Source organism: Rhyacophila brunnea, unplaced genomic scaffold, assembly GCF_057557595.1.
Source record: "Rhyacophila brunnea isolate RB1 unplaced genomic scaffold, BYU_Rbru_1.0 scaffold_23, whole genome shotgun sequence".
Classification (NCBI taxonomy): Eukaryota; Metazoa; Arthropoda; class Insecta; order Trichoptera; family Rhyacophilidae; genus Rhyacophila; species Rhyacophila brunnea.
The window spans coordinates 22,831,047-22,855,716 of NW_028232893.1; the positions used below are offsets into that span (position 1 = coordinate 22,831,047).

General features: G+C 33.8%; 1 protein-coding gene across 1 annotated transcript in view; it reads left to right on the forward strand.

Moving 5' to 3' along the window:
• Positions 1 to 20,745, forward strand: part of LOC147069729 (uncharacterized) — a 325,303-nt gene extending 304,558 nt beyond the window's left edge. The window contains exons 7-10 of the mRNA XM_085950708.1: positions 12,180 to 12,401; positions 16,474 to 16,641; positions 18,371 to 18,456; positions 20,058 to 20,745. Coding sequence (XP_085806834.1) covers positions 12,180 to 12,401; positions 16,474 to 16,641; positions 18,371 to 18,456; positions 20,058 to 20,394 — 813 coding nt within the window. The 3' untranslated portion in view covers positions 20,395 to 20,745. The remainder of the gene's footprint in view (positions 1 to 12,179; positions 12,402 to 16,473; positions 16,642 to 18,370; positions 18,457 to 20,057) is intronic.
• The last annotated feature ends 3,925 nt before the right edge of the window (positions 20,746 to 24,670 follow it).

Sequence of the window (24,670 nt, forward strand, 5' to 3'; positions counted from 1 at the left end):
TATGGTTGTGCGACACAATTTTTGGTTGCTGTGTGTTAAAAAATCTGCACTGAATTTTATTTGACCTCGAAAATCATTTGGAAAACGCCACTGTAGAGCATCAGACTGCCTTTAACCTTAGCGATAGGTAGGGGGCCCCGCCAATGATCCTGGCTTGGGGGCCCGCTTCAGGATGTGGGGGCAATGACCTTATAGTATAAATAGTAAAAGATCAAATGGAAAAGCGACATGTGAAATAAGTTGATCAAGATGGCATTTTAACCGATAGTGCAATAAGTACGAGAACACCACCGCTCTACTACGGACTTATAATATTATGCGAGCCAAATGTTGGCGATCACTGCGTCAATATACGTGTGCCGAACAATGCCAAAACTGAATGTTTTTCCAGGCGACGCGTAAAATGATGGAAAATCTTTTTTTGCCAAAGCCATAAAAAACCTTAAATCTCTCACTGTTTGTGGACAATGAAAGAAATCTCGTTGTTGTGTAGTTATATGTAGGTATTTGCAACCCTTAAAATAGACTTTGGTGTACTTATGTTGTTTATTCCACTGGCGATTGCTAGTTACTACACAATTATTTACCCTATAATTTTGAAAAACACTTCTGAGAAAATATATTATAACCAAGAGAAAAAATCTTTTTGAAAAATGTGATTTGAAAATAATTACAAGATTTATATACCAGGTTTTTAAATTTTCTGTTGAATCACATAAACTTGACAATTCTATGTATTAATAATTTAGGACAAATAAGGCAATTGTCAACAAATCATTTTTTTGCTATTTTGCAACAAACAATAGATCTATATACAAATTTTCACAAAACTATTATTTTAAAAACAATGCATTTTTTTTATAAGTATAGTATATAAAAGTTTATAGAGATATAAATTACACCAATTCTCCTTAAACATGGTATAATCCTATTAATAAAATAATGAAAAAGATTGTTGAGGTAATTGTTCAGTTAAACAAACAAATAATATAGAATACTTAAATGTCATTTTGATTTCCATACTAACGTATATATTCATAATTTAGTTGCTAGGACCACCCCCTTAGCAACCAATAAGAGTGGATTGGATTACGGATTTCTTCCGAAATAACTTTTCGTACAAAACAGCATTCACTGAAAATTAATTCAATTCTACTTAAAGATGGCTAAAAGTATTAAAAGAATGCATCGGCATCGTGTTCTGATATATTCTGAAAGTTTCAAATGTCTAGCTAGTCGGGAAGTTAGTTAAAAATCGATTTCAAGATTTGTATTGGATAAACAACCACCGGACAAAGTAGAATACGACCTAATAAAAACGTTGTAAAATAGAGTTTGGTGTATGTTGTTTATTCCACTGGCGAACGCTAGTTACTACACAATTATTTACCCTATAATTTTGAAAAACACTTCTGAGAAAATATATTATAACCAATAGAAAAAATCTTTTTGAAAAAAGTAAGCCACCCGGCAGAAATCGAACCTGCATCTCTTGGGTTTACGCCCCGTCCGCGTATTATCCTCTATGCTACAAGGTGACATATTAATAACAACAAATTTTAACCCTTGGCCTTTTAATACCTGCTCATCAACGCTCGTCTAAATCAAGCTACTATTGGCAATCGGTTTTTAATATTAAATCAAAGTAGGTACCTACTACTTCAATTACTAACCGATGTCACGGATTTCTCCAATATTTTACGATGTAACTTACTCGAACTTGCCAAAAAATTTTTTAACTATTTCTTTTATTCAACGAATAATTCACAAGGTTTAAGAATATACCATTCTTATTATTGAGCATACATAATTTTGAAAAACACTTCTGAGAAAATATATTATAACCAATAGAAAATATGAAAAAAAAGTTGAAATTTATGATATTTGCGTCTCCGTCACCACCCTGACCGTATGGCATTAATGGGTCCGGTCACCGCCATCTTTAGATTAATAAAGCCTGAGCATAACTTTTTGCACAAGCAACTAGTGGTCCACTTTTCAGCTGTCAAAATCAGATCCCAGGTTGCTTGACATATTGATTCGCCCTTTTTCGTTTCAAATTGAATTATATAAAATTCTCAAATCACATTTATTAACTATTAGTGTTATTTATAAATAATATACTTTACTGATATTCATCAGCTATCAAAGTCAGACTAGTCCTTCATACAAAAACCGGTGATAATATCGATTTCCAAAAAATATGTAGCATTGATATATGCATTACATTTGTGGAAAGTGTATTAGTGCTTGTGTATTACTTATCATTTAACTCATCTACCAAATCAAACCATTCCCTACCACTAAATCCAATGAACTCCAAGGTCTCCAAGGCTCCAAGATACGTTCAAACAATCTGAAAGAATACACCAACAAGTGAACACGACAGACGCGTCAGTATGAGCACTCTATAGACAATGACAGGCAATGAAAGGTCATACATAGACAACGGGAGAGGCGAACAGTAGGACCAGTCGTGTAATGTATCGGCTTCCTTCTTCAGTGGGAAATGGTCCGGTACATGAACTAGGCGTCACTACCATTAGGTACTTTCTTAGTTTTTGAAGTTTTGTTACGGTCAGAAGAAGACTTATCTCTGAAAGCCGATCATCAGAAATCAAAATATTCAAAGATTCAAATTTATTGATTCGTTATAGAAATGTTGAGTGAAATACTTGAGTAAATTGCGATGTCTTTAACCCTAGATAGTAAATTAGTAGTTCAATATAATTTTCAAAAACAAGACGATAGCCCGAGGCCGCGAGGCATTTAAACTCTTCAGAAGACATACAAAGCTTCCAAGTAATAATTTGCGGAAAAGGTATTATCTCTAGGTATAACAAAACTGGAATAAAATAATAGCTATTTCGTGTAGTCTGTTTTTTTTTTCTGCTGAATGGCTACTCTTTTAATATTGAAAATATTTTCGTGGTTTCCAGTTTAAACTTCTCAGAAAATATGGCAAATTTTTTTTTTACCCATGATACTGAGGTACATCAGGTACTTACATATTATTAAGGATGTTATAGACATATCCGTATATTACGATAAATGACAATTTGAGGTCGAACGTTTTTATTTTTATTTTTAAAAGGCCGATTATGGCCGAATAGAATTATTATTATTATTCTATTGCCGGATGGTGTATTGCCAAATCCTACTTTATCGTATAGACTGTTGGTCATAGTCGGGTAATATGCTGACTACGCTGAATAAGCTTAGGGTTGTTGATCCTCACCGACGTATGCAAAATGTGCTGACCGTAGATGAAGTAGGTAATACGCGATAATTGGCAGTTCGCTCATTATCGCTCTGTTGTAATCACGGAGTATTTGCTGACACGGCCTGGGTTTGTTGACCCCCAAAGCTTGAAACCCTGCTTATTGGAAATCTAAGTAAGATTTGGAATTACATTCTATAGTAGAGTTATGAATGCGTGCCAGTATATTCACGCCAAAGGCTACTGCGTTAGACTGATGTATGATGTTGGACCCTTGATATATTCTAGAGAAAGATCCTGAGAATAATATTTGGTAAATGGCGTTATGGCTAACGAGGTCCTTCTCCGAGCTCTATCATCTATTTTCAGAGCTAAGAATGTCACATTTTGTGTCGGAAGGATTTTTAAAACACATTCACATTAATGACAGCAAACCAGGAAGGGTTGGAAATCTTAAACTTGTTTTCACAACTGGAAAACCTAATCACAGAGAGGCAAGCTTAGAGAGATATCCCGGAGGTGACCAAGATCCATACAGAATTGCGTGTCCGGAAACTTTTACGTATGCAGCTCGCCGTATCACACTTCACCGAGAAATGTTGTATCGGAAATATATGGCCGTATATTAAAGACCTTCTTCAAAAGTGACCTTCCACTGTGCCTAAAGCGCAAAGTGTTCAACCAGTGTGTGCTTCCCGTGATCACACATGCGTTTGAAACATGGAACCTAAGTAAAAGAGAGATCCAGAAACTTAGAGTAGCACAACTTGGTATGGAGAGGTGCATGCTGGGCATAACGCGAAAGGACAAAAAAAGGAATGAGTGGATAAGGAAGTAGACAAGGGTTTGCGATGTAATAGAGTTTATTAAAAGCCTTAAATGGAGATGGGCTGGACAAAGATCGAAGAAGAGACAATCGTTGGACAAATCTAGTCATCCAGTGGTATTCACGAAGTACAAAACGTCCGCAAGGTAGACCTAGAGGCCGCTGGATCGATGAAATGATAAAGTTCTGCGGAAGTACGTGGCAACGCAATGCACAGGGCCGTGAGAAGTGGAAGCAGCTTGAAGAGACATTCATCCAGCAGTGGATAGATTCAGGCTGATGATGATGATATTAAATACCGTCCAACCTCAATGGGTCATATAGTACTAACATAAAATTCATGTCTAACTAAAAGACGGTTCTTGTCGGTTCACACGAAGCCAGCATCAATCAAATTTTGAAAATATCCGATATACTGGATTATTTTTTAGGTTCGGTTTTGTTTTCATTCTTGAATTCATGAATTTTGCCAAAATCAGCTATGAAAATTGAATTAATGTTCATATTGAATCTAATAAAATTTGAGACCGCAGTGACGTCCCGTGGGGGTAGGCAGATTGAGCGTCGCTTGGGGGCGGCACTCACTTGAAGGGCGGCAAACCGAGGAAAATCATTTGGTATACATATTAATAACTACTTAAACTGAGTACTTAATAACGAAAATATCTTTCCTTTCAAAAATTCAGCTCACTGGCTGGAAACAAAATGTATTAATTAGCATAAAAGGTTTAACAGGAATTTATTTTTTTCCGAGTTTGCGATGTCTAGTTTACTTCCGTTGCCCTTCGACGTCCTTGGTAACCAGAAATGACACGAGCACGGATATTAAAAAATATTGTATAAAAAATGGGGCGGCATTTTGTCTAGGGACCTCACTGTGAGACCGTATAGTATACGGCCATCTCTTTCCGATAAGAAAGCTGACGGCAAACTGTGCCTCGGTGAAATGTTTTACGTACAATTTACATGTAACCACAGGATTGATCTACCAATGATTAATGAATATCACATATTATCACGCTATATAAGCATTCTTTAGATGTTTCAGTTCATGATTATAATATTATCAGCTTAGCCACGTTTACTCAGTGACCCACGTTCCTAGATAATTGTGATCCTAAGGATAAGTTCTCACGTGTATAGTTAGTTTCCGCATAAACTTGCAGTACGTGTGGATCAACTCATGGTCGTTTCCAGATGCTCCCATTTTAGACTTGAAATGCTAAGTTTGTACAGTGGTGTCTCAAAGTTACGTCGGATATAGTTTCAGAATTGGCGGTTTGGGTCAAAACAAAGAGATAGGGATATCCATACTGTTGTATACCTACTAAAATGACATAATTAGTTGGAAATAGTTTCGGATCTATTAAACTAGTGGAACTTTAAATTCTCACCCCCTCCTCTCGCAAAATTTAATCACTCAATAACATTATAAAAAAAAACCGGATAGAGTATACTCAATCTTGGTGTTACCGCCAAAAGTTTGTAAATCTCACAAATCCGTTATGGAGTTATAGCCATTTTCAAGTTTTAGCCATAAACATAATTGAATTTAGACTTTTTAATAGATTTGAGTATACTCTATCATTTCATTACGTTAAGTAGCCCACATTATCTAAGAATTATATTTAATAAGAAACAGTCACACTTACCAACCTTTGGCAGACAAGATTTTATACGTTTTAATAGTTTTCTGTTGGAATCAATGAAGTAAATAATCGAAGGTCTTATATAACAATAGGTGGTTCCATTTGTCAGTGTATTTATTCCAATAAAAGTTAGATCAACCATTTTATAATGCTTCAATTTATCAACTATAATGCAACTAGCCATTTATGTTCTCCAGGGATGACAATATGCATAGAAACAATTTCAAGATAAAACGTTTTTAAATTTTCTGTTGAATCATATAAACTTAACTTGGCTAGCTTAAACGATCAAAAAAAAATTGTACTTGATAGAAATACTGAATACTGAAATGTCATATTGATTTCCATAGTAACGCACGTATATATTAATATTAATAATTTAGTTGCTAGGACCCACTTAGCAACCAATAATAGTTTTACTTTTTACGGATTTCTTCCGAAATAACTTTTCATACAAAACAGAATTAACTGAAAATGAATTCAATTCTACTTAAAGATGGCTAAAAGTATTTTTACAAAAATGCATTGGCATCGTGTTCTGATATATTCTAAAAGTTTCAAATGTCTAGCTCGTCGGGAAGTTAGTTAGATTGCAAGATTTGTACCGGACAAACAACCACCGGACAAATAATAAGAATACGAGCTATGAAAAACGTTGTAAAATAGCATTTGTTATATTATTAAAAAACACTTTGTACCTAAGCATCATAATATTATCAGAATATCGTAAAATTGGTCTTACAAACCTTTTGCTATACAGATATTTGATTGGTAACTGTCGCAACGTACTGGTACCCTCATATCTTAATTATATTTCGAAAACCCTTTCGGAGGAACTTCTTTATAGTGTACAGTGATTATTATGTTGATTACAATGGTTTCTCATGTTCTAAAAATATCCATATACATGAACGAGCCCCGGAATCCAATTGTTTGTATTTTTTCCTTGAAACTGAACCTAAGTATTTACCTATAAGTACAGTTATCATCGTGTGAACCGGTATATTATTAAATTCTTTATTGATTGAAAAATTCGCACCATTTTAGCAATACGTGCTGCCCTCCGGCGAAATCGACTAACACATGTCAAAAGCCGTCAATAAGTTTAAAAAATTCAATTCCCTCACTGTGTATCATTATCATATAAATGTGATTTGTCGAATGTGTCGAATCCGACAATAAATGAAGTGCCTATTATAAATTACCTACCACTCACCCTCTCGAATTGGAATAATGTCGAGTTTTCTGTCATTAACCATAAAGTACTATAAGTCATTGTCACGGTGTGCTAACTAGGATTAAGTACTTCTTCTTCTTATTGTGCCATCCCCTAGCGGAGGTCAGCCACCAACAAGGCGATCTTATCTTTGTCGTCTGCTTCCCGGAACAGTTCGGTGGAGCTGCACTCGTAGCAATCACTGAGGTTCTTAAGCCACGAAATGCGGCGCCGTCCTCTGCTACGCTTCCCATTGATCTTTCCTTGAATGACAAGTTGGGGAATGATGTATTTTTGTCCTCTCATAATGTGGCCGAGGTATTGTAGTTTCCTGGTTTTGATACTACGTAGAACTTCTCGGTCCTTCCCCATTCGATTGAGAACTTCAACATTTGTCACCCGGTCAGTCCAAGGAATTTTGAGGATGCGTCTATACAGCCACATCTCGAAAGCTTCAAGTCTCCGTGACATCTCTTGGTTTAGCGTCCATACTTCCATACCATAGAAAAGAATTGAAAGCACATAACAACGTACCATACGCAGTATCAGACCTAGGTTAAGATCTCGATTGCTAAGGAGGCGTCTCATTTTGAGAAAGGCGCTCCTTGCGATCTCAATTCTAGTTTTTATATCCTGAGACTGGTCCCATTTCTCATTGACCCATGTACCTAAATATTTATAATGGGTCACACGTTCGATTGGTTCGCTGTTAATGACAAAATTTGTGTTGGTGTCTGGTGTCGCTGTTTTTGATACTAGTAATATTAAGTACTTAGTACCTATTAAAATATACCATGAAACAAAAATGTAAAATGACAAAACGTAACGGATACTGAGCCGATACTGAAATGTGTAAACAAACCATAAGAATATATTATTAGTATTTTCAGCATATATAGCCTCCGGCGGTAGCTATGGAAAATCTCGAGGGAATATTTCGCGTTTCTATTATTAAACATTTTCCAATCGGGACATTTTTTTTTAAATCTTATTATATTTCAGCTATCGAATTTTAGTTTTTCAATTAGGTTTTTTACCACCTGCCGGTGTACGTAGATGGTTTGCTCTAAATATTTAATCAAACTGTAGCTCAATTATTCAAATTACTAAATTTATTTTTTTTATAAATTGCTGAATAATTATTTTTAAAAACATAATGACAAATAAAATTGTTTCTTTCCAAAATAATAATTGGCTATGGTTTTATTACAGTTTTCATGAGAACATCATGAGTTTTTTCTTCTTAACAATAAATTGAGATGTAAATAATTATAAATTTAATGGATTTGTAGCAATCATACCACTCAACATTACATGGGTAACACACTTTAACATGTATGTTTTGTTGTCAAAACAAAACAACATAACGAAAATGATTGCCAGCATTTCCTCAATAATAACTAGATCAGTAGTATCTGTTAGGATTTTTTAATTGCAACAATGTTCCTTGTTTATGGACTGCAATAGTATAAATAAGAAGGACAATCCATAAATCCTCACTCACTCATCGAGTCCGTCACGTGACGCACTACTATCACATTGAGTACGATCTCACGCTGTCATCTTTATTATTATATTTATTAATTGAGTCCAAATGCATCCGATCAAAATCTCCAATTGGATAAAAAAATCAATTGAAGATTCTAATCGGATTCATTTGTAATCAAGCAAGACGCAGTGCTGTGTGTCTTAGCCCGGTTATCTAACTGTGTTACCAAACATTCCCCGATGGCCTAGCGGTTTAAGCGTCGGCTTATAATGGCGTGGGTCCCAGCTTCGAATTCTGGGACTGGCATATATACATATTGTTTTTCAATTTGTGTATGGACCTAATAGGTTGAGGAAGTGGCTAACGTCAATTTCTCGTAAAAACATTTGTATTAACAGATAATACAAACCTCCACCGTGTGGAGCCCCATATTATCCTATTACGACCGGACATCGTCAGTAAGAATAATAACTAATATAACTTTTAAAGACTTATAATAATTATTGATCTGTCTCATCAGTTGACTCCATTAAGTTCCAAATACTTTGCCATTGTTTTCCCAGTGTTGACGATTTTACACCTCTTGAATGTAGTATTATTATTTAATGATCTATTATTAGGGTTTTGACAGTGTATACGCCTATTGATTGTACTATTATTATTACTTATTGATAAAGGATTTTTACAAACACTTCATCCATTCGACTCAGGATCGGACATGATCAAAAGAAAAGAATACGGAATAATTCGAGGTCTTAGTGTCAAACAACACTATCTACAAAAGTGCAACTTTACAGGAGAGCCAAAAATCGTTATTTTAGATTCTTGTAACTTAACAAGGGAAATGTTTATTTAAAACCTAATGTTAATATTTTATAATTTATTGTGTATTATAATATATTATATTGTTTATTGTGTATATATAATTTATTATTTTATAATTACATTTATCTTGCTTATGATGATGTTAAAATTTATAGGTATAGTTTCAAAAAATATGAAAACAAGGGTAACTTATGTAATTAGCGTTAAACTTTACTGACAATTTAATAAGAAATTAGAAAAAAATGACATAACGTTGTTTGACTATCATGTAGCCGTAAATGTAAAATAATGTTATCTCAAAAAAAAAAAAAACACTTTTTTGTAGATAACGTTGTCTGACTTTAAGCACTCGAATTGCCCTTAGTGATATCCGTGTTATTTTGTACCAAAAAAAAATAACGGAAACGTGTTATTGTGTCAATTATGTAGTCAGAATAGCCCTGCTACCTTGTAGCTAACTTAATCTGTAGACGAGAGGTATGTTTACTTCAATTTCATATAATATTTAGGCTCCATCTCTACAGAGCAGCGATTTCCAAACTGGGGGGCGCCGAGTGTTGCAAAGGGAGGCGCGAAAAGTTTAACACAATTATTATTAAATGTAGCCACAGGTTTGTAGTTTTCAAATGCATAGTTTATAAAGCGGCCACTTGTTATAAACTACATAAAAAAAAACAGTCATCAACCTGTCTGAAAATATGGAGACTAATTTTGTAATACCTTACGCTGGGTACCTCGTGTAAAATGAAATAAAAGGGTCAAATCATACTGTTGAAATTTAAGGCAAATTTGTTTAGGAACGATAATTTATCTGTTAAGCTTATCTATTTGGTTGAAATTTAAAAAATGTGAGTAAATAAATCAATGCAAGGACCACTAATGCATTCACTGATTTAAAACAACAAAGTGAAGGCATTTATAAAAAATGGAGCATTGGAAATCAAAATTACAAAAAAAAAGTTCACCATGTCCCCACTTTTAAATTTCTGCGCCAGATACCTATATTGAAGCAAACAAAAATCTATTTATGTACTGAGTTCTTGGTTGGTTTGCTAATGCACTTTTCACATTATTTTATTAATAGAAGATAAAAAGAAAATCGCCTGCGGCGCTGCTTTGCTGCAGGACTATTAAATATTTTAAATATGTGGTTGTGCGTTGCAATTTTATGTGATACCTTTTTCATTTTTGTATTAGTACATTGTTGACTATTTGAAAAGGTGTTATTTAATGAAGTAAAGGGGTGGAGGCGCCAAGATTAGATTTTTTTAAAAGGGAGGCGTAGTAACATAAAGTTTGGAAACCACTCCTATAGAGTATAGAATAAGGTTTTTTCAACATCTTAGATGTACATTGAATTTGTTTCATGTCATAACAATGCAATTTCTCGACAATAAAATTCCTATAATGCGTCTGAGATGAGTTCCAGTGGCGGCACAAATAAAACAATTTTTCTCTCAGAGGGGGGTGAACAATAATTACAATACCTCTCCATGCAGCAGCCATAAAAATGATTACGATGTTATTGCAGTATTATATCTCATGTGCTGACCCCTTTTTCTGGAATTCAGTGTTTCTTTATTGACATTATTATTTAACTTTTATATTTTTATTCAGTGCCTTATGACCAATTTAGATGATTATCTCACTTAGACTCGTAGACACATTTTTTTAGTTTGATGATCCGGCCGACCGTTGTTAACCGTATTACACACAACTATTAATAATAATTGTCAATATGATGTGATTTAAATTGTCTAGCAGGGCTATTCTGACATGTCACTAAACCCCAAAGTTAATTTAAAAAAGTGATAAATAATTTGATATTTCGTATTCAGGCAGCTAATTATCCCGGGAAGTTAACTGTCAGGCGTGATATTTTTTTCCGATGAAGGCGTTAACCGCGAGCTGTCAAATCTCGTTGAGTAACACAGTTAACAAGTTTTACCTGATTCTAATCGGATGCATTTGAAATCAAGTAAGACGCAGTACGGTATGTTAACAATCATTGTAGATAACCGCCTTGTTTATGAAATTGCTCCTAGTGGTATCCGTGTTATTTTGGAGCAATAAAAATAACGTATTACCGTGTTAAGTATTTAGAATAGCCCTGCAGAGCAGTTTCATATGAATCTAAATGAAAGGATAAACTATAATCATTTCCTTTTTAATCAATGTATTGTGTTAAGTACACCCAAAGATTCTAAAGGGTCACATTTATTGTAAATGTTACCTATTGGAATGGATTATTATTAAAAATTACTTTTATTTCGGCTATAATATAATTCATTGTTAGGTTATCAACCTAACCTCGGTTTGCTTGCGTTTTGCCTCCAGTTTTTTGATCAAATAAATAATTTAAACACAAAATATTCTCAATTTTCTTTCATTGGCTCTAGAATCCGATGTGGGTCTTGACTCTTGGCCCCCAAATAACTGATCCCTTTTTTTCATGAGCAATGGACGTTAGACAATTGCACAACCTATTGGGCATAACGTGTTAACTGCTTTTTTGGTAATTTTATGTTAAGAGTGAAAATTGGGTCACTATAAGCATTACCTTCCATTTGGTAATAAACCTATAGTAATTATAATGATAAAAATATGTAAACAAACACAGCGGTTAGTTTGGTTAAAACATAACCAAAGACATTATGTAGGTATCATATCTTGATCACTGATAAATGACATAATTTTCCTAATTATTCGAATAATTTAAAATCTAATTATTGTCATATGAAGTATGTATATTGTATTCTCGATGGTAGACAAAAAAAATGAACCGAGATTTATTTGGGAGGGCCAATTCAAAATTTAAAATTACCCTCCTGTAAATTCAATATTTTTCAGCTACGGATTATGCCCAAACAAAACTGATCTATCAAGTAGGTTGTATACTCGTATAAATGCAAACGAAATGTATTACTGATAAAAATTTTCTTTTATTTCCTTAGGCCTCTGATATCTGGTCGATGGGGGTGACTCTCTACGCTTTTGTGACCGGCTCTGTACCCTGGAAGGCCGAAGGAGCCACCGCTCTCTACTCTTTGATTAGACGACAGTCTCTCGGCTTCCCATCACCGGTGGTCGCGCCCATTCAACCTCACCTGAGGAATCTGCTGACGAGAATGCTGGACAAGGATCCGAGCACGAGGATTACGCTTCCCGAGATAAAGGTATGTAACGGTCGCGATTTAAGTACATCAATAGTATTTAAATTCTGTGACTTCTTTACTTGATTTTGTAAATATCTTATAAAAGTCTTCTCGTATAGACTAGACCAGGGATGGAGAACCTATGGCATACGAATGTTTCATTTTGAAGAGAAAATAAATTACTATTTTATTATTAATTTTGTAAGGTTTGTTGATTGAAAATTTTTATTTTTAATTGCCCGATCCTAAGGACTTATTAGCTCGTATTCTTGTTTGTCCAGTACAATTTTTTTCTTGTTTATCCAATACAAATCTTGCAATCGATTTTTAACTAACTTGCCGACTAGCTAGACATTTAAAACTTTTAGAATATATCAGTACACGATAAAAATGCATTCATTTAATACTTTTAGCCATCTTTAAGCAGAATTGAATTCATTTTCAGTTAATTCTGTTTTGTATGGAAACTTTTTTCAGAAAAATCCGTAAATAGTAAAAGACTATTATTGTTTGCTAAGGGAGTGGTCCTAGCAACTAAATTATTAATATATACGTGCGTTACTATGAAAATCAAAATGACATTTCAGTATTCTATATTTGTTTGTATGTTTTTTTATTTACTTCATATCAAGTGCAAGTTTGAGCATATTGAGCATAATAATTCAACAGAAAATTTAAAAACGTTGTATATAAAAAGTTAATTTTATCTTGTAATTATTTCGGCATACTGTCTAAGGACGCCACTGAAACCTTTTACATTTACATCTCTTTTCTGTTATTTAGATCTTATTTACAGAATGTGTATATATTGTTGACTATATACAGAATAGGGTATTGAAACAGATGCATTCTTTTGTATGCCAAAGCGTCGTCCGCGGCCGAGCGCTTGAATAAAAATCGAATTGAAAAATTCCCGCCCTTCTGCGCGGGGTGGCGGGAAAAGTTTAAAAATGGAACGCGCGGGAATCCCCGACGAGTGAATTTAATTTCCCGCCAGCCGACTGTCACGTCTGCCCTCAACAAAATAAAATACCTACCCCACAAAGGGTGGAGATTTCAATTGGAAAGTTCGAATGCAAAGTGTCCTGAATGTCGGCCAAGGTTGGGGAATAAGGTATTATTTTTTCACTATAGCGAGACTTTATTAAGAGCATACATAAGTGAAACGGCAAATAATTTTCAACAATAGGTGGGACGAAATTTCTCACTCGTCGCCAATCGGAGAGCAGTAGTCGAGGCGTGAGCACGTCAATTCGTTTTGTGATGGCGTCAGAGGAATATATTCTTATATCGTGTAAAGATGACTAAAAAACGTTACTCATGTACTCGAAAAAGAAAACATGTCAATGAATATATTATTATTATTAGATACTAACATAACAATAAATATAACATTAAATGTTCGCAATTTTTATGACAAATTATGTTTTGTTCGCAACGCGTCATTTGCACAATCCGCGCGTCGCATAGTCACGATCTTTTTAGACCATGCCTCAACTGAAGTATAGCCTTAACAATCTACACTAGGGATCCGACCACACATGACGTCACGCTCTAGGGGGGTCTGGTATAATGTGATGATTTGCGACGAAGGGGGGAGGGGGGTCAGAGGAAATGTGACGTCACAAAGTAAACCAAAAATTTAAGGGGTTTACGGATAGATATTAAAAAAAAAATCTGTCTTTCAACGTTTAGGGGGGGTGTGTAAAATGTCACGTAATATAGACAGGAGGGTAAAAAGTTACGTGACGAAATGTGACGATGGGGGGGGGATGAAAAATAGCCAAAATCGTGTGACGTCATAATATGTGGACGTAGTCACGAAATTATCTATAATCCACTGACGGCTTAAACGTAAGGCAATATACTTCACGATATAATAAGGTTTTAAGGGGGATGCTTATACCAGCAGAGGCACCTAGCGGAAAAATACGAAGCTCGCAATTTGAGACATTTTTTTGATAATTTACAATTTCAACTGTGTAAATATGTACTTATCGGAATTTGTCACATATTTTATGTCCACAGTTACGTTATTATTACATTATATTTTATGGTGATATTTATTATTAAAATTGAGTTTAAGTTTTCAATTTTTCCTCGTACAGATTTTTGACTAATTCATAGTTTTAATATTTTTTAATTTTATTTTTAAAAAAAACTTCGATTATTACAAAAATATAAATGTGTATTACTTGAAATACTTTTTATTTATATGAAATCTTATTTAGGTATGGTCCCAATATTTAAGCTCGATTTATTAAGGTGACGCATCAGTGAAACGCCAAATAATTTTCAACTGTACGGGCGACGAAATTTTGGACTCGCTGGACGCTGCCATTCACAGGAACACGTCACTTTGCTGCGTGATGGCGACGGGTCAATTAATTCTAAAATCGTGTAAAGATGACTAAAAACGTTACCCATTTACTTTAAAAAGAAAACATGTCAATGAATATATTATTGTTGTTACTAATAGAACAATAAACAGAACATAAAATGGACGTATGTTGGATTTATATGACAATTAATATTTCGTTTGACAGGCGTCATTTTCACCCGCCACCCGCAATCCGCGCATCGCCTAGCGACGATCTTTTTAGACCGTGCCTCAACTAATGCATGGCCTTATATTTCAAGTTATGCGTCAATTACATTGAGCTACTTTACGAGCTGTTTGTTGGCGAATTTAAAAGCGGGCGATTCAGCTACTGCGATTGCGATGACGACACACAAAACTTTCCATCCGCTGAGAAGCCAACAAGTTAGCGACTATTTTGACAGAACGTAGTTCGTTTTTACCGGGAGGTCGCTACTATGCTCTTCTGTGCAGACGCAGACGCTGGCGTGTAGCGTGTAAAGTTGACCGGCTTTCAACGTTTCTCGGCAGACTGTTTACAATCTGCTTGCTAGCTTGTTCGATGATGACACAGGGCACAACAAGCAGCTCGTAAAGTAGCTCAATTGACGCATTATACCTACACATTTATATTTTTATTTAAATCGATGTTTTTTTTTAAATAACTATAAAAAATATTAAAACTATGAATTAGTCAAAAATCTGTACGAGAAAAAATTGAAAACTTAATAAAATAAATTGTAATAATAAATATGACCATAAAATATAATGTAATAAGAGGATATGGTCCTGTGAAAAATTCACATTTTATAACATTTTTTTTCAATTGTAAGTTTATCTTAAATATATATATTATATTAAAAAAATATATATTTTTCTTTTTAATGTTTTCAAATAAGTACATATTTATTAATTAATACGGTTGAAATTGTAGTGCCTCTGCTGGTATAAGCATCTCCCTTAAGTACTAAGTATATTAAATCTTAATGTTTGGTTTACGAAATTTAAAGTTTTGATTATTTTCCTGCTGGGACAAAAATATTCATTAGAATTAATTCATTTTTAGTGCAAACATAGAGTTTTGACACCATGGAGTGTCAAAATGCGTGGAGTCTCATACTGAGCAAATTTTTATTATGACTAGTGCCAAAAATGCACTAATTAATATTATATGGCACCTATATAATATAGAAACCAATAAAAAAAACAGATAATATTACGATATAGTTAAATACTTGCTTACTTCACACTGTCGCCCCCCAGTATTGTGGAATAGAGCAAGCACAAGGTCACACCCCATACCTAGGTCCTTAAACTGGACTATCATATTCGTAAGATGTTACTATTTGTTATACAAATAGTATGTCGAGACCTTGCGATTTGTTGTAGAAATATGTGTTTTGTTTAGAGCATTCTGACATTGAAATTAATTTTACGATTCAAAGTAAACGTTAAATAAACGCTTAGTATCAAGGTTGTATTCTAAGCATAGGGAAAATCAAAGTCTATTTAACTGCCCTCTTTCCTGTACCTATTCTGATAATGATCGAATCGATAATATTTATTTCCATTCGTCTTTCATATTTTTCTGCCATCTGTAAATCGTGCATATGTTTTCGTGCAAATTACAGTTAAATGTGATAAAAAAACTACAATCAATAATGGTATTGCTTTATCTTTTGGAATGTTGTTTCGCAAATTCTGATTAACATTCAACTGATTTCATTATTTTAGGAGGATCCATGGGTGACGATGGATGGAAAATGGTCGCTTCCCTCAGAGGAAGACAACTGTCAGCTTGTGGAAGTTACGGAAGAAGACGTCGCAAGAGTCGTCACGAGTATCCCCAAGGTCTCCACTCTCATTCTCATCAAGACTATGCTGAAGAAACACAGCTTTCAGGTATTTTTAAATATATTCTAAAATAATCTCAGGGCTTAAAAATCTTCCTTTTTTTCAAACAAGATTATTTGTACAGACCTACAAACTTATTTGAAGAATGGCCAAAAATGGAACTTCGAACTACCATAGGACGCCATTTTTAAAATTTCATTCGAATGTCAGATTTTGTCCAGTTACGAGTCTTGATTAGGTAGTTTTCGACAGTGGCTCCCCCATCCCATTCTTCAGATAAGTTTGTAGGTCTGCAAGTCAAAAATTGTCTTGTACTTTTTTATATTTTGAATCGTTTATTTCCATCTGGGCTTTGTATTTCGGCATCTTCATGCACTATGTACCGACATGCCGACTCGCACATCTAAACTCGTCTATTCTGCAATGTGTCGAATACGTCGATGTGATGTCATCGTTATTCACAAAAAACACGTTGCCAAATGGAGCTCCCCACATCAGTGGCGAAGACTCCATACTAGGCGATTATTTAAAGCCTACCTTCTTAAGAAAACTAATTTTTATTTTCATGTTGACGTATTTATATAATCACAAATAATAAATAATATATTCAATATTCCCAAAGACATCACTGTCGTATAATTGTCATAATTTTACGATCTTTTCCCATATTTCAATAACCACCATCTATGGCATCTCTCGAAAGTTAAACAAATAGAACACACCGCGTTACCCTTCGCATATTGTATAGGATTATTTTCGCGTGAATCGACGGGTTTTTCAATATGAAGTTTTTTTCTCATTATTTCAAAATGTCTGGCGTCCCGCATACAAATGTACAAGCTGTTTCGTTAGCGCTTCCGTCGCGAGAGCGCATTTATTCAAAATAATTAATAAGAAGATAATTTAAAAAATAGTTTATATGGGATTCAATCACATAAATGTGTGTTGATTGTTGTTAAAAATATAAAATAATTTATCTCGTGATGTTTATTTATTTATTAGTTCACTCATTAGACAATTTAGATATCTGATATTGTACCTACCTAAGTCTGTGTTTTAAATATAGAAGTATTTTAAAATGTCTAGTTTTACGGGTTAAATTATAAATTGTTATGGAACATAATACATATACAACAACGGACATTTTCATAGATGATAGGTAATATATTTTGAGCGTATGTTACGTTTATAAATGTTTAGGAAAATACATAAGTAATTAAAACTAATTGCTTATTTTTATGAAGTGATTATAACAAACCAATTAAGCTTTTGAAATTACTTCGTTTTAGCGTACCTATTCATCAGTAGTAATATTGGATTATCTTCTTATTTCCCGCAAATATATCTGACAAGCATGGTTACTCCAACAGCCTACCTCTTTCAAAAAGTCACCCTTCGCCACTGCCCCACATTGGTGGAATGCGACTTTTTAGTTTTCGGTTCGGTTCCGGTTTCGTTCTGACAAAAATAACGGTTTTTCCGGTTTTCGAGTTAGTTCCGGTTCGAAGCCCTGATAAATATTCCGAGTAATAGTAATTATTCATTAATAAATAATGGGCCATTATTTTGTAGTATTTAAAAATTTTAACTCAAATCAAAATCATTTAGGTACTTACCTATTACATTTTCACTTAGAGTTAACGAGATTCCAATTTTGAATATTGGTTATCAAATAAAATAATATGGCAGTTTCATTACAGCTGTTCGATTTAAAACTAGTAGATAAATAAAATCGTGTATCTTATATTATTGAATATTCAATTTCTTTTGTTTTCAGAATCCATTCCTATCGCGTCCTGGTAAACTATCTCGAGGTGCCAGATCAGCGTCTGCACCTGGTGCATATCTTGGACTTCCGGAAAGGTAGATAGTAGTTTTTACCTTTGATAACTTGGTGTGGTTAGTTACCAATATTATTGTGATGATGTTTTTGTTTATCATGGTTGTCGACAGTATTATTTTTAAGCATTATTTCTGTTGTGTGTATATTTTGCAACCGTATAGTAGATTAACCGGTCAGACTTTAGTAAAGCAACGCAATTATAATTTATTTATTTATACACACAAAAGTAGGCCTCGATACATGCGTTCCAGTGGCCATTTTATGAGAATAACTCCATGAGATCTCAACCGATTTCTTATGTTGTACTTTAACAAAACATTGATGGTTTAGTGCACAGATATTGTATGTCCAGTTGAGTATGTTTTGATAAAATCGAAGTTTAAAAATTTGAGATTCATGAGAAATGATCTTCTAAAATATCGTATTTGGACGTACAATATTTTCACAGCATACGGATATGATGCAGACGAACATTTTGTGTATGTTAACTCAATTTCGACAAAAACTGGACATCCAATATAAAATAATTAAAATAAAAAATAATAAATTAATGTATGATAAAATAAAATATGTGCGCTTAAACCATTGAAGTTCAAAAAACATTTTTTTCACAAATATCCCCCAGAATCGCCGTCGCTGACAAACGTAGTTCTAGACCCATAAACCCTCAGTGTATTTCATCAAAAAATATAGTCGATTAGGGCGTACGTTAGTCACAAAGTGATGCAAACGTATGGACAGTAAAAATACCGATATTATTAATTTCTTAATCTTGATTTTTCATCGATTAAATAGATTCTTATTGTGGTTTTCTGGTACCTACTAATTTCGTGGTGAAATAAATATTCGTTCTATTGATCAATTGTCTAACGGCTAGAATAGTGTTTTTAAGTCATAGTTTAGTGTTTAAAATAACTACCTATCCGCCACATGAAAATCTCTGTCACTATGAATCTGACACAATATTTAATTGTAAAATTGTATTGGCATGGGCAATTATGTATGTTTTAGCAATCGTACTTCAAAGTGAATCAAAAAACAAAATAGCTAAATAGTATTAAGATAGAATAGGTATTAAAAAAACCGGACGATTACCGCTTTTATTTCTTCAATATTTCGATCCAAATTTTTATTGTTTTGTTTGCATAACCTCTGAAAATTCAATAGGTAAGTAAACCGTTGGCTTACTATGCAAACCTTCTATGTGATTTTAAATTTATCATTATCAAAAAAGAGTGCACTTCAAATAATATCGTAGAAAAACTTTTTATTTATAAAAGAAATGTAATACATAATAATACGTTTAACTCACTCCTGAACTTTTTTCTAAAACGACATAGAAGATTTGCATAGTAAACCGACGAAACAAATAAAATTGTTATATTTTTTAAAAGAATACTTTATATTATTTACAATCAATCTTTTGATAAAATCATATTGGTTTATTTACTTATACGATGTTTGTCTGGAATAAGTGTTCAATGATTCACTCGTAACGAATAACTAACAACCAATATTCGTAGGAAAACTAAACTAAGGCATTGTTTAAAAATATATTAATTTCTTTACGCTGTTATTGGTCTTCTAATTCTTATTTATATTATCCTTATGACATTTCCAGACAAGGATCTTTCGACAGTCTTCTACCATCTTTGACAGAACTATCTCTCGATCCGCAATCCGCTCTGCATCAGAAACTACGAGAGATTGAAATGCAATCATCAGACCCAGCCGAAAGCCCAACGGAAGAACCTGTGGATGATGAAAACTCTCAGGATCCAGGACTCGTTGAAGAAGAGGAACAAGACAAATCTACCCAAGAATCTACAGTAGACGAAGCCTCCAAAGACAGCAGTAATTTAGAGGCGGATCTGTGTAATGTAAAAGTCGGTTTCCAGTACCGTGGAGTCTTTAATGATGTTGATGTGGCTGGAAGCCAGGATAGGGAGGCGAGGTGATGTATGGTGTGCTCATGAATCTATTGCTACTGGAGCAATACTACCTAGTGTACGGGGTTTGCAGCGAATTTTTGCCTTTCGTCCAAGTGATTTAGTTAACTTAAGTCGTAATGTGATTACGGTTTACGCAATAGACCTTCGTTCATTGGCGGATTATTCCTCAAGAGCAAGAGGCACCAGCTTCAATAGTCCCTGAAAATCTCAAGTGACTATAATTTTCTGTTTATATTATTTCTTTCTTACTAAATTTTGCAGTGGTGTAGTGTAATATTCTTAGTACACCCAACTTTTCAATAGATTTTGACAATTTGCTGATATCTGATGCAAATTTTTGAAAAAAGACAACTAGTCAAAAAAAATAGATTAACGACTCATGGTTAATATTTTATCAATTAAACGACATATAGGAATGTTTGTTTTAATGTCATTGTGTGAATTTCAGAAATAAATCAGTCAGAAGTTAGCCATGTGGCAGTGGCGAAGGGTGGAGGTAGGCTGTTAAGATCCGCCATAAATAGTGCACACTAAACTTTGTCAATCATACGTATTTGTTTTCATTGAAATAAGACTACAATTTACAGATGATGCTGCTCAGTTTTTAAAATTCAATTAAATCCTGTAAAAACCAAGCAAAAATAGTCAAAAAATACTTGTATATCTATAAAATATCTAAAATTATGCAATTAAATCATAATATAATATAACTTTGAATATTTTATAGATAGAGTAATATTTTTTATCTATTATAGTTTGGTTTGGTTTATTAATGAATTTTAAAAAAATGAAACAACAATATGTGTAATATGTATTCTTAATCCAACGAAAACAAATTAGTATGAATGAAAAAGTGAGCACAATTTTGTTGTATCGCCCAAAATATACCAAAACTATTATGGTTTGGTTTAGGCTGAGCTTAATTGATTTTTAAAAACTAACCAATACCATCTGTAAATTGTAGGCTTAGTTCAATAAAAACAAAAAGGTACGTATGACTAACAAAGTTTAATGTGCACTATTTATGGCGGATCTTAACAGCTTACCTCTAACCTTCGCTACTGCCATGTGGTCAGTAAATTGACATTATGGATTGTGAATCTCAGATCCCACACCATTGCAAGGGTGAGACTTACATTTAAGTTCATATCTTTCAAATCATTGACAAATTGTTTAACATCCGATTAGTTTACGCCTCGAAGAGTTATAAACCACCACTGACTACACTAGTATAATAACGGTGAGACATTCCGTGCTTGGAGCTGGGGTTTGGGTTTTGGGACTGATTGTATGTACCATAGCCCGAAATAGACATCAACGTCCGCAGTTGTGGGATTAATAATACATTTCTGTCTCACCAATTGTAACATAATAATTGGTACGTGTTAAGTGGCCCGACGCATTTCAACTGTTGTAAAAATACAGAAAATAAACACACATCAAAACGATGATAGCGGTGCGCTTGGGCAATGTAACACGTACCTAATAATTTTATATCGGAGTGGTTATGTGGACATGGGTTAATCTATAAACAATTAATATTGTTTTGTATGTTTCATTATGATTCAATGGTAAAATGCTAAAAAGATGACAAACTGATATTTTAATTAATTTAAGTTTAGTTTACGTCAACACTGCAAACAAATATTAATGACGACGATAGTTTTAGGGTCATATGTCATGAAATAATAAAATTGATAAATACAACGCTGAAATACTTCTGTCAAACAATTTCTTTCTCATACATCATGTGAAGTGCTTAGTTTCAAAATATCCTCCTAAAATGGTTTTTGAAAATTTTTGAGTTAGATATGTATTTAGATGGATATTTTGGTTACCTATATGGTGGCCAAATATTGATCTTTATAAAACGCCAAAAACCGTCAATACGTATGATCAAAAATTAGTGTAAATTTCAAAACCCGCTAAAATGGTTCGGTGTGCTTTTCAAGTATCCCTAAAATGGATAAGTTTAAATACTCTTTAGAATGTACGAATTAAATAATAAATACATAAAGTTCACAGATTCAATAGATATGAGTTTTTCTCATTTTTATCACAACTACCTAAAATCGTTTTTCTCATTTTTCTTAGAACTAGAGTATCCTCCACGGAACCTTGCCATTGTACAAAGTGACAAGGATTTGTGCAGTGGCGCACCCAGGATTTTATATTGGGGGGGGGCCCAAGGAGGAGAATGTAAATTAGTCTCATAGGCTCTTTTTCTTCTTCTCGTTTATCGGTCTTTTGTCTATTACCTACACCATGGTCCCCACATCCTGAAACGGGCCCTCAGGCTAGGATTGGCGGGCCCCCTACCTACCGCCAATTAAAGGCAGTGTGAAACACTACATAAAGTTTTTCAAATTGTGTTTTAGTTCAAATTAAGGGTACTTATACAGTGAATTATTGGCGATTTTTAATACATCTACTTTAATAATGGAGCTGTCGTGTATCGACACATAATAATCAAAAAATATATTGCACAATTATATAAGTAATTGAAAATGTTCATGACCATGAAGTATAACAGCGCCGCAGGCGACTTTTTTTACTATTAAAGCTAATTTATGGTGTGTGTTTATCTCACTTATCTGGTCAACCCGACACGCCGGGCCCCCCACAGCCCCGGCCCCCAGGCTAGAACCCTGTCAGGGAAGCCATGACCTACACCACTCCGAAATTCGGGTGGACACCGAGAATTTTTTGACAGTTCCATTAAGGATTGGGTTTTTAAAAAACCTGAGATTAGTGTTGTGTTAGAAATTAAAATCTAAGAAATTTTCCTAAAAGGTGTTTAAAATCATTCTGATAATTTTCATGTTTGGGGGGTGCCAGGGCCCCTTGGCCCACCCCCTGGGTGCGCCACTGGATTTGTGTGTATACGCAACCGTATAATAATTGTATTAATAAATTCCAAGCACTTGATTGGTTTACTCACGCTTACTCACTCACAAAAAATCTATTCAAAATGGCAAGGTTAGGTGGCGGCCACTCTACCTAAAACTGTTCTAGGGGGTTTTGAAACTAGGCGCTTCATGTATTAAAATGAGATGAAAAATACTGGTATGTCCCTGTTTTATAAAATTTTATAGTTTAGTTGTTGTATTATCCTAAAGCTATCGTATGCTGAGTCTGTCATAATTGGCACAAATCGCTATCACAAAATAAATTGGGTAATAAATTATTATATTTTATATAACTTTAAAGGGTTTACTTAATTTTTAAATGATTAGGTGATAGATCTCAAATGAATAACGCGACAGTTAATTTTATTTTAAGATTTATTATAAAAAAATAATTGCTTTAAAGCAGTGATGTACAATTCGGTTTTGGTGGGATTTTATTGATTAATAGCCGAATATATTATTAAAAAACAAGCAGCTTGATTAGAAAAGGTTGCTAAATATATTTGCAAAGAAACAATTGAAGGGGCCGTGATAAAATAGTGTCAAATCCAAAGATGTGTCATAAATTATCTGCACATAGAATTGTGTATTTCATTAGCTAATTGGGTGAAGTGTGAAGTTCTGTTCAATGTGAAGCCACTTATAACTAACTTCAGGAGTTATAGATCACAATAATATGTCCTTTTTTTGCTTCAATGTCATACATTTAGGCTCCATTTCTATAAGGTATCGAAGGTATCTGCTGTCAAAATCTTTGGGATTGATACTGTTTTGTTTTTAGTGTTCTCTTCAATTTAAATTGTTTGAATTTTATTAATAAACTAATTTGATTGATATATTTTTATTATTATCAAAATGTGTTTAAAAATTGCCAAATCTTATTGTTAAGCTTGTATCTAAATTTAAATTAATCGCTAACAAAGCAGGATATTTCTAATTGATAATCTATTGTAAAATTATATAAATCTTTTTTTTTATATTTACAATAATATGTCCAATAGTTCAAAGTTATTAAAAATGATTCCCTGAATAATAAACCTATATAGCAGCTAAATTCGTGGGCTTGATCAAATAAGGGCCTGACGAAAATTGAGGGGAATTAGACGATTTTGCACTGCCATTTGGACACCAGGACATTTTTCCATCTTGGTGCCGGTAAAGTTTAATGAAATGTCTGAAGAAATACACATATTTATGTTACAACACGAAATCGTACAATATGGTTTATAATATTTTGATATTGCATAATTTCTTCACACATTTAATAATTAAACTTTACCGGCACCAAGATGGCAATCGTTCAGAACAACGGGGGTCAAAAATGGCGACAAGTAATCATCCTACACCCAAAACTGGGGCACTCTGCTGTGACA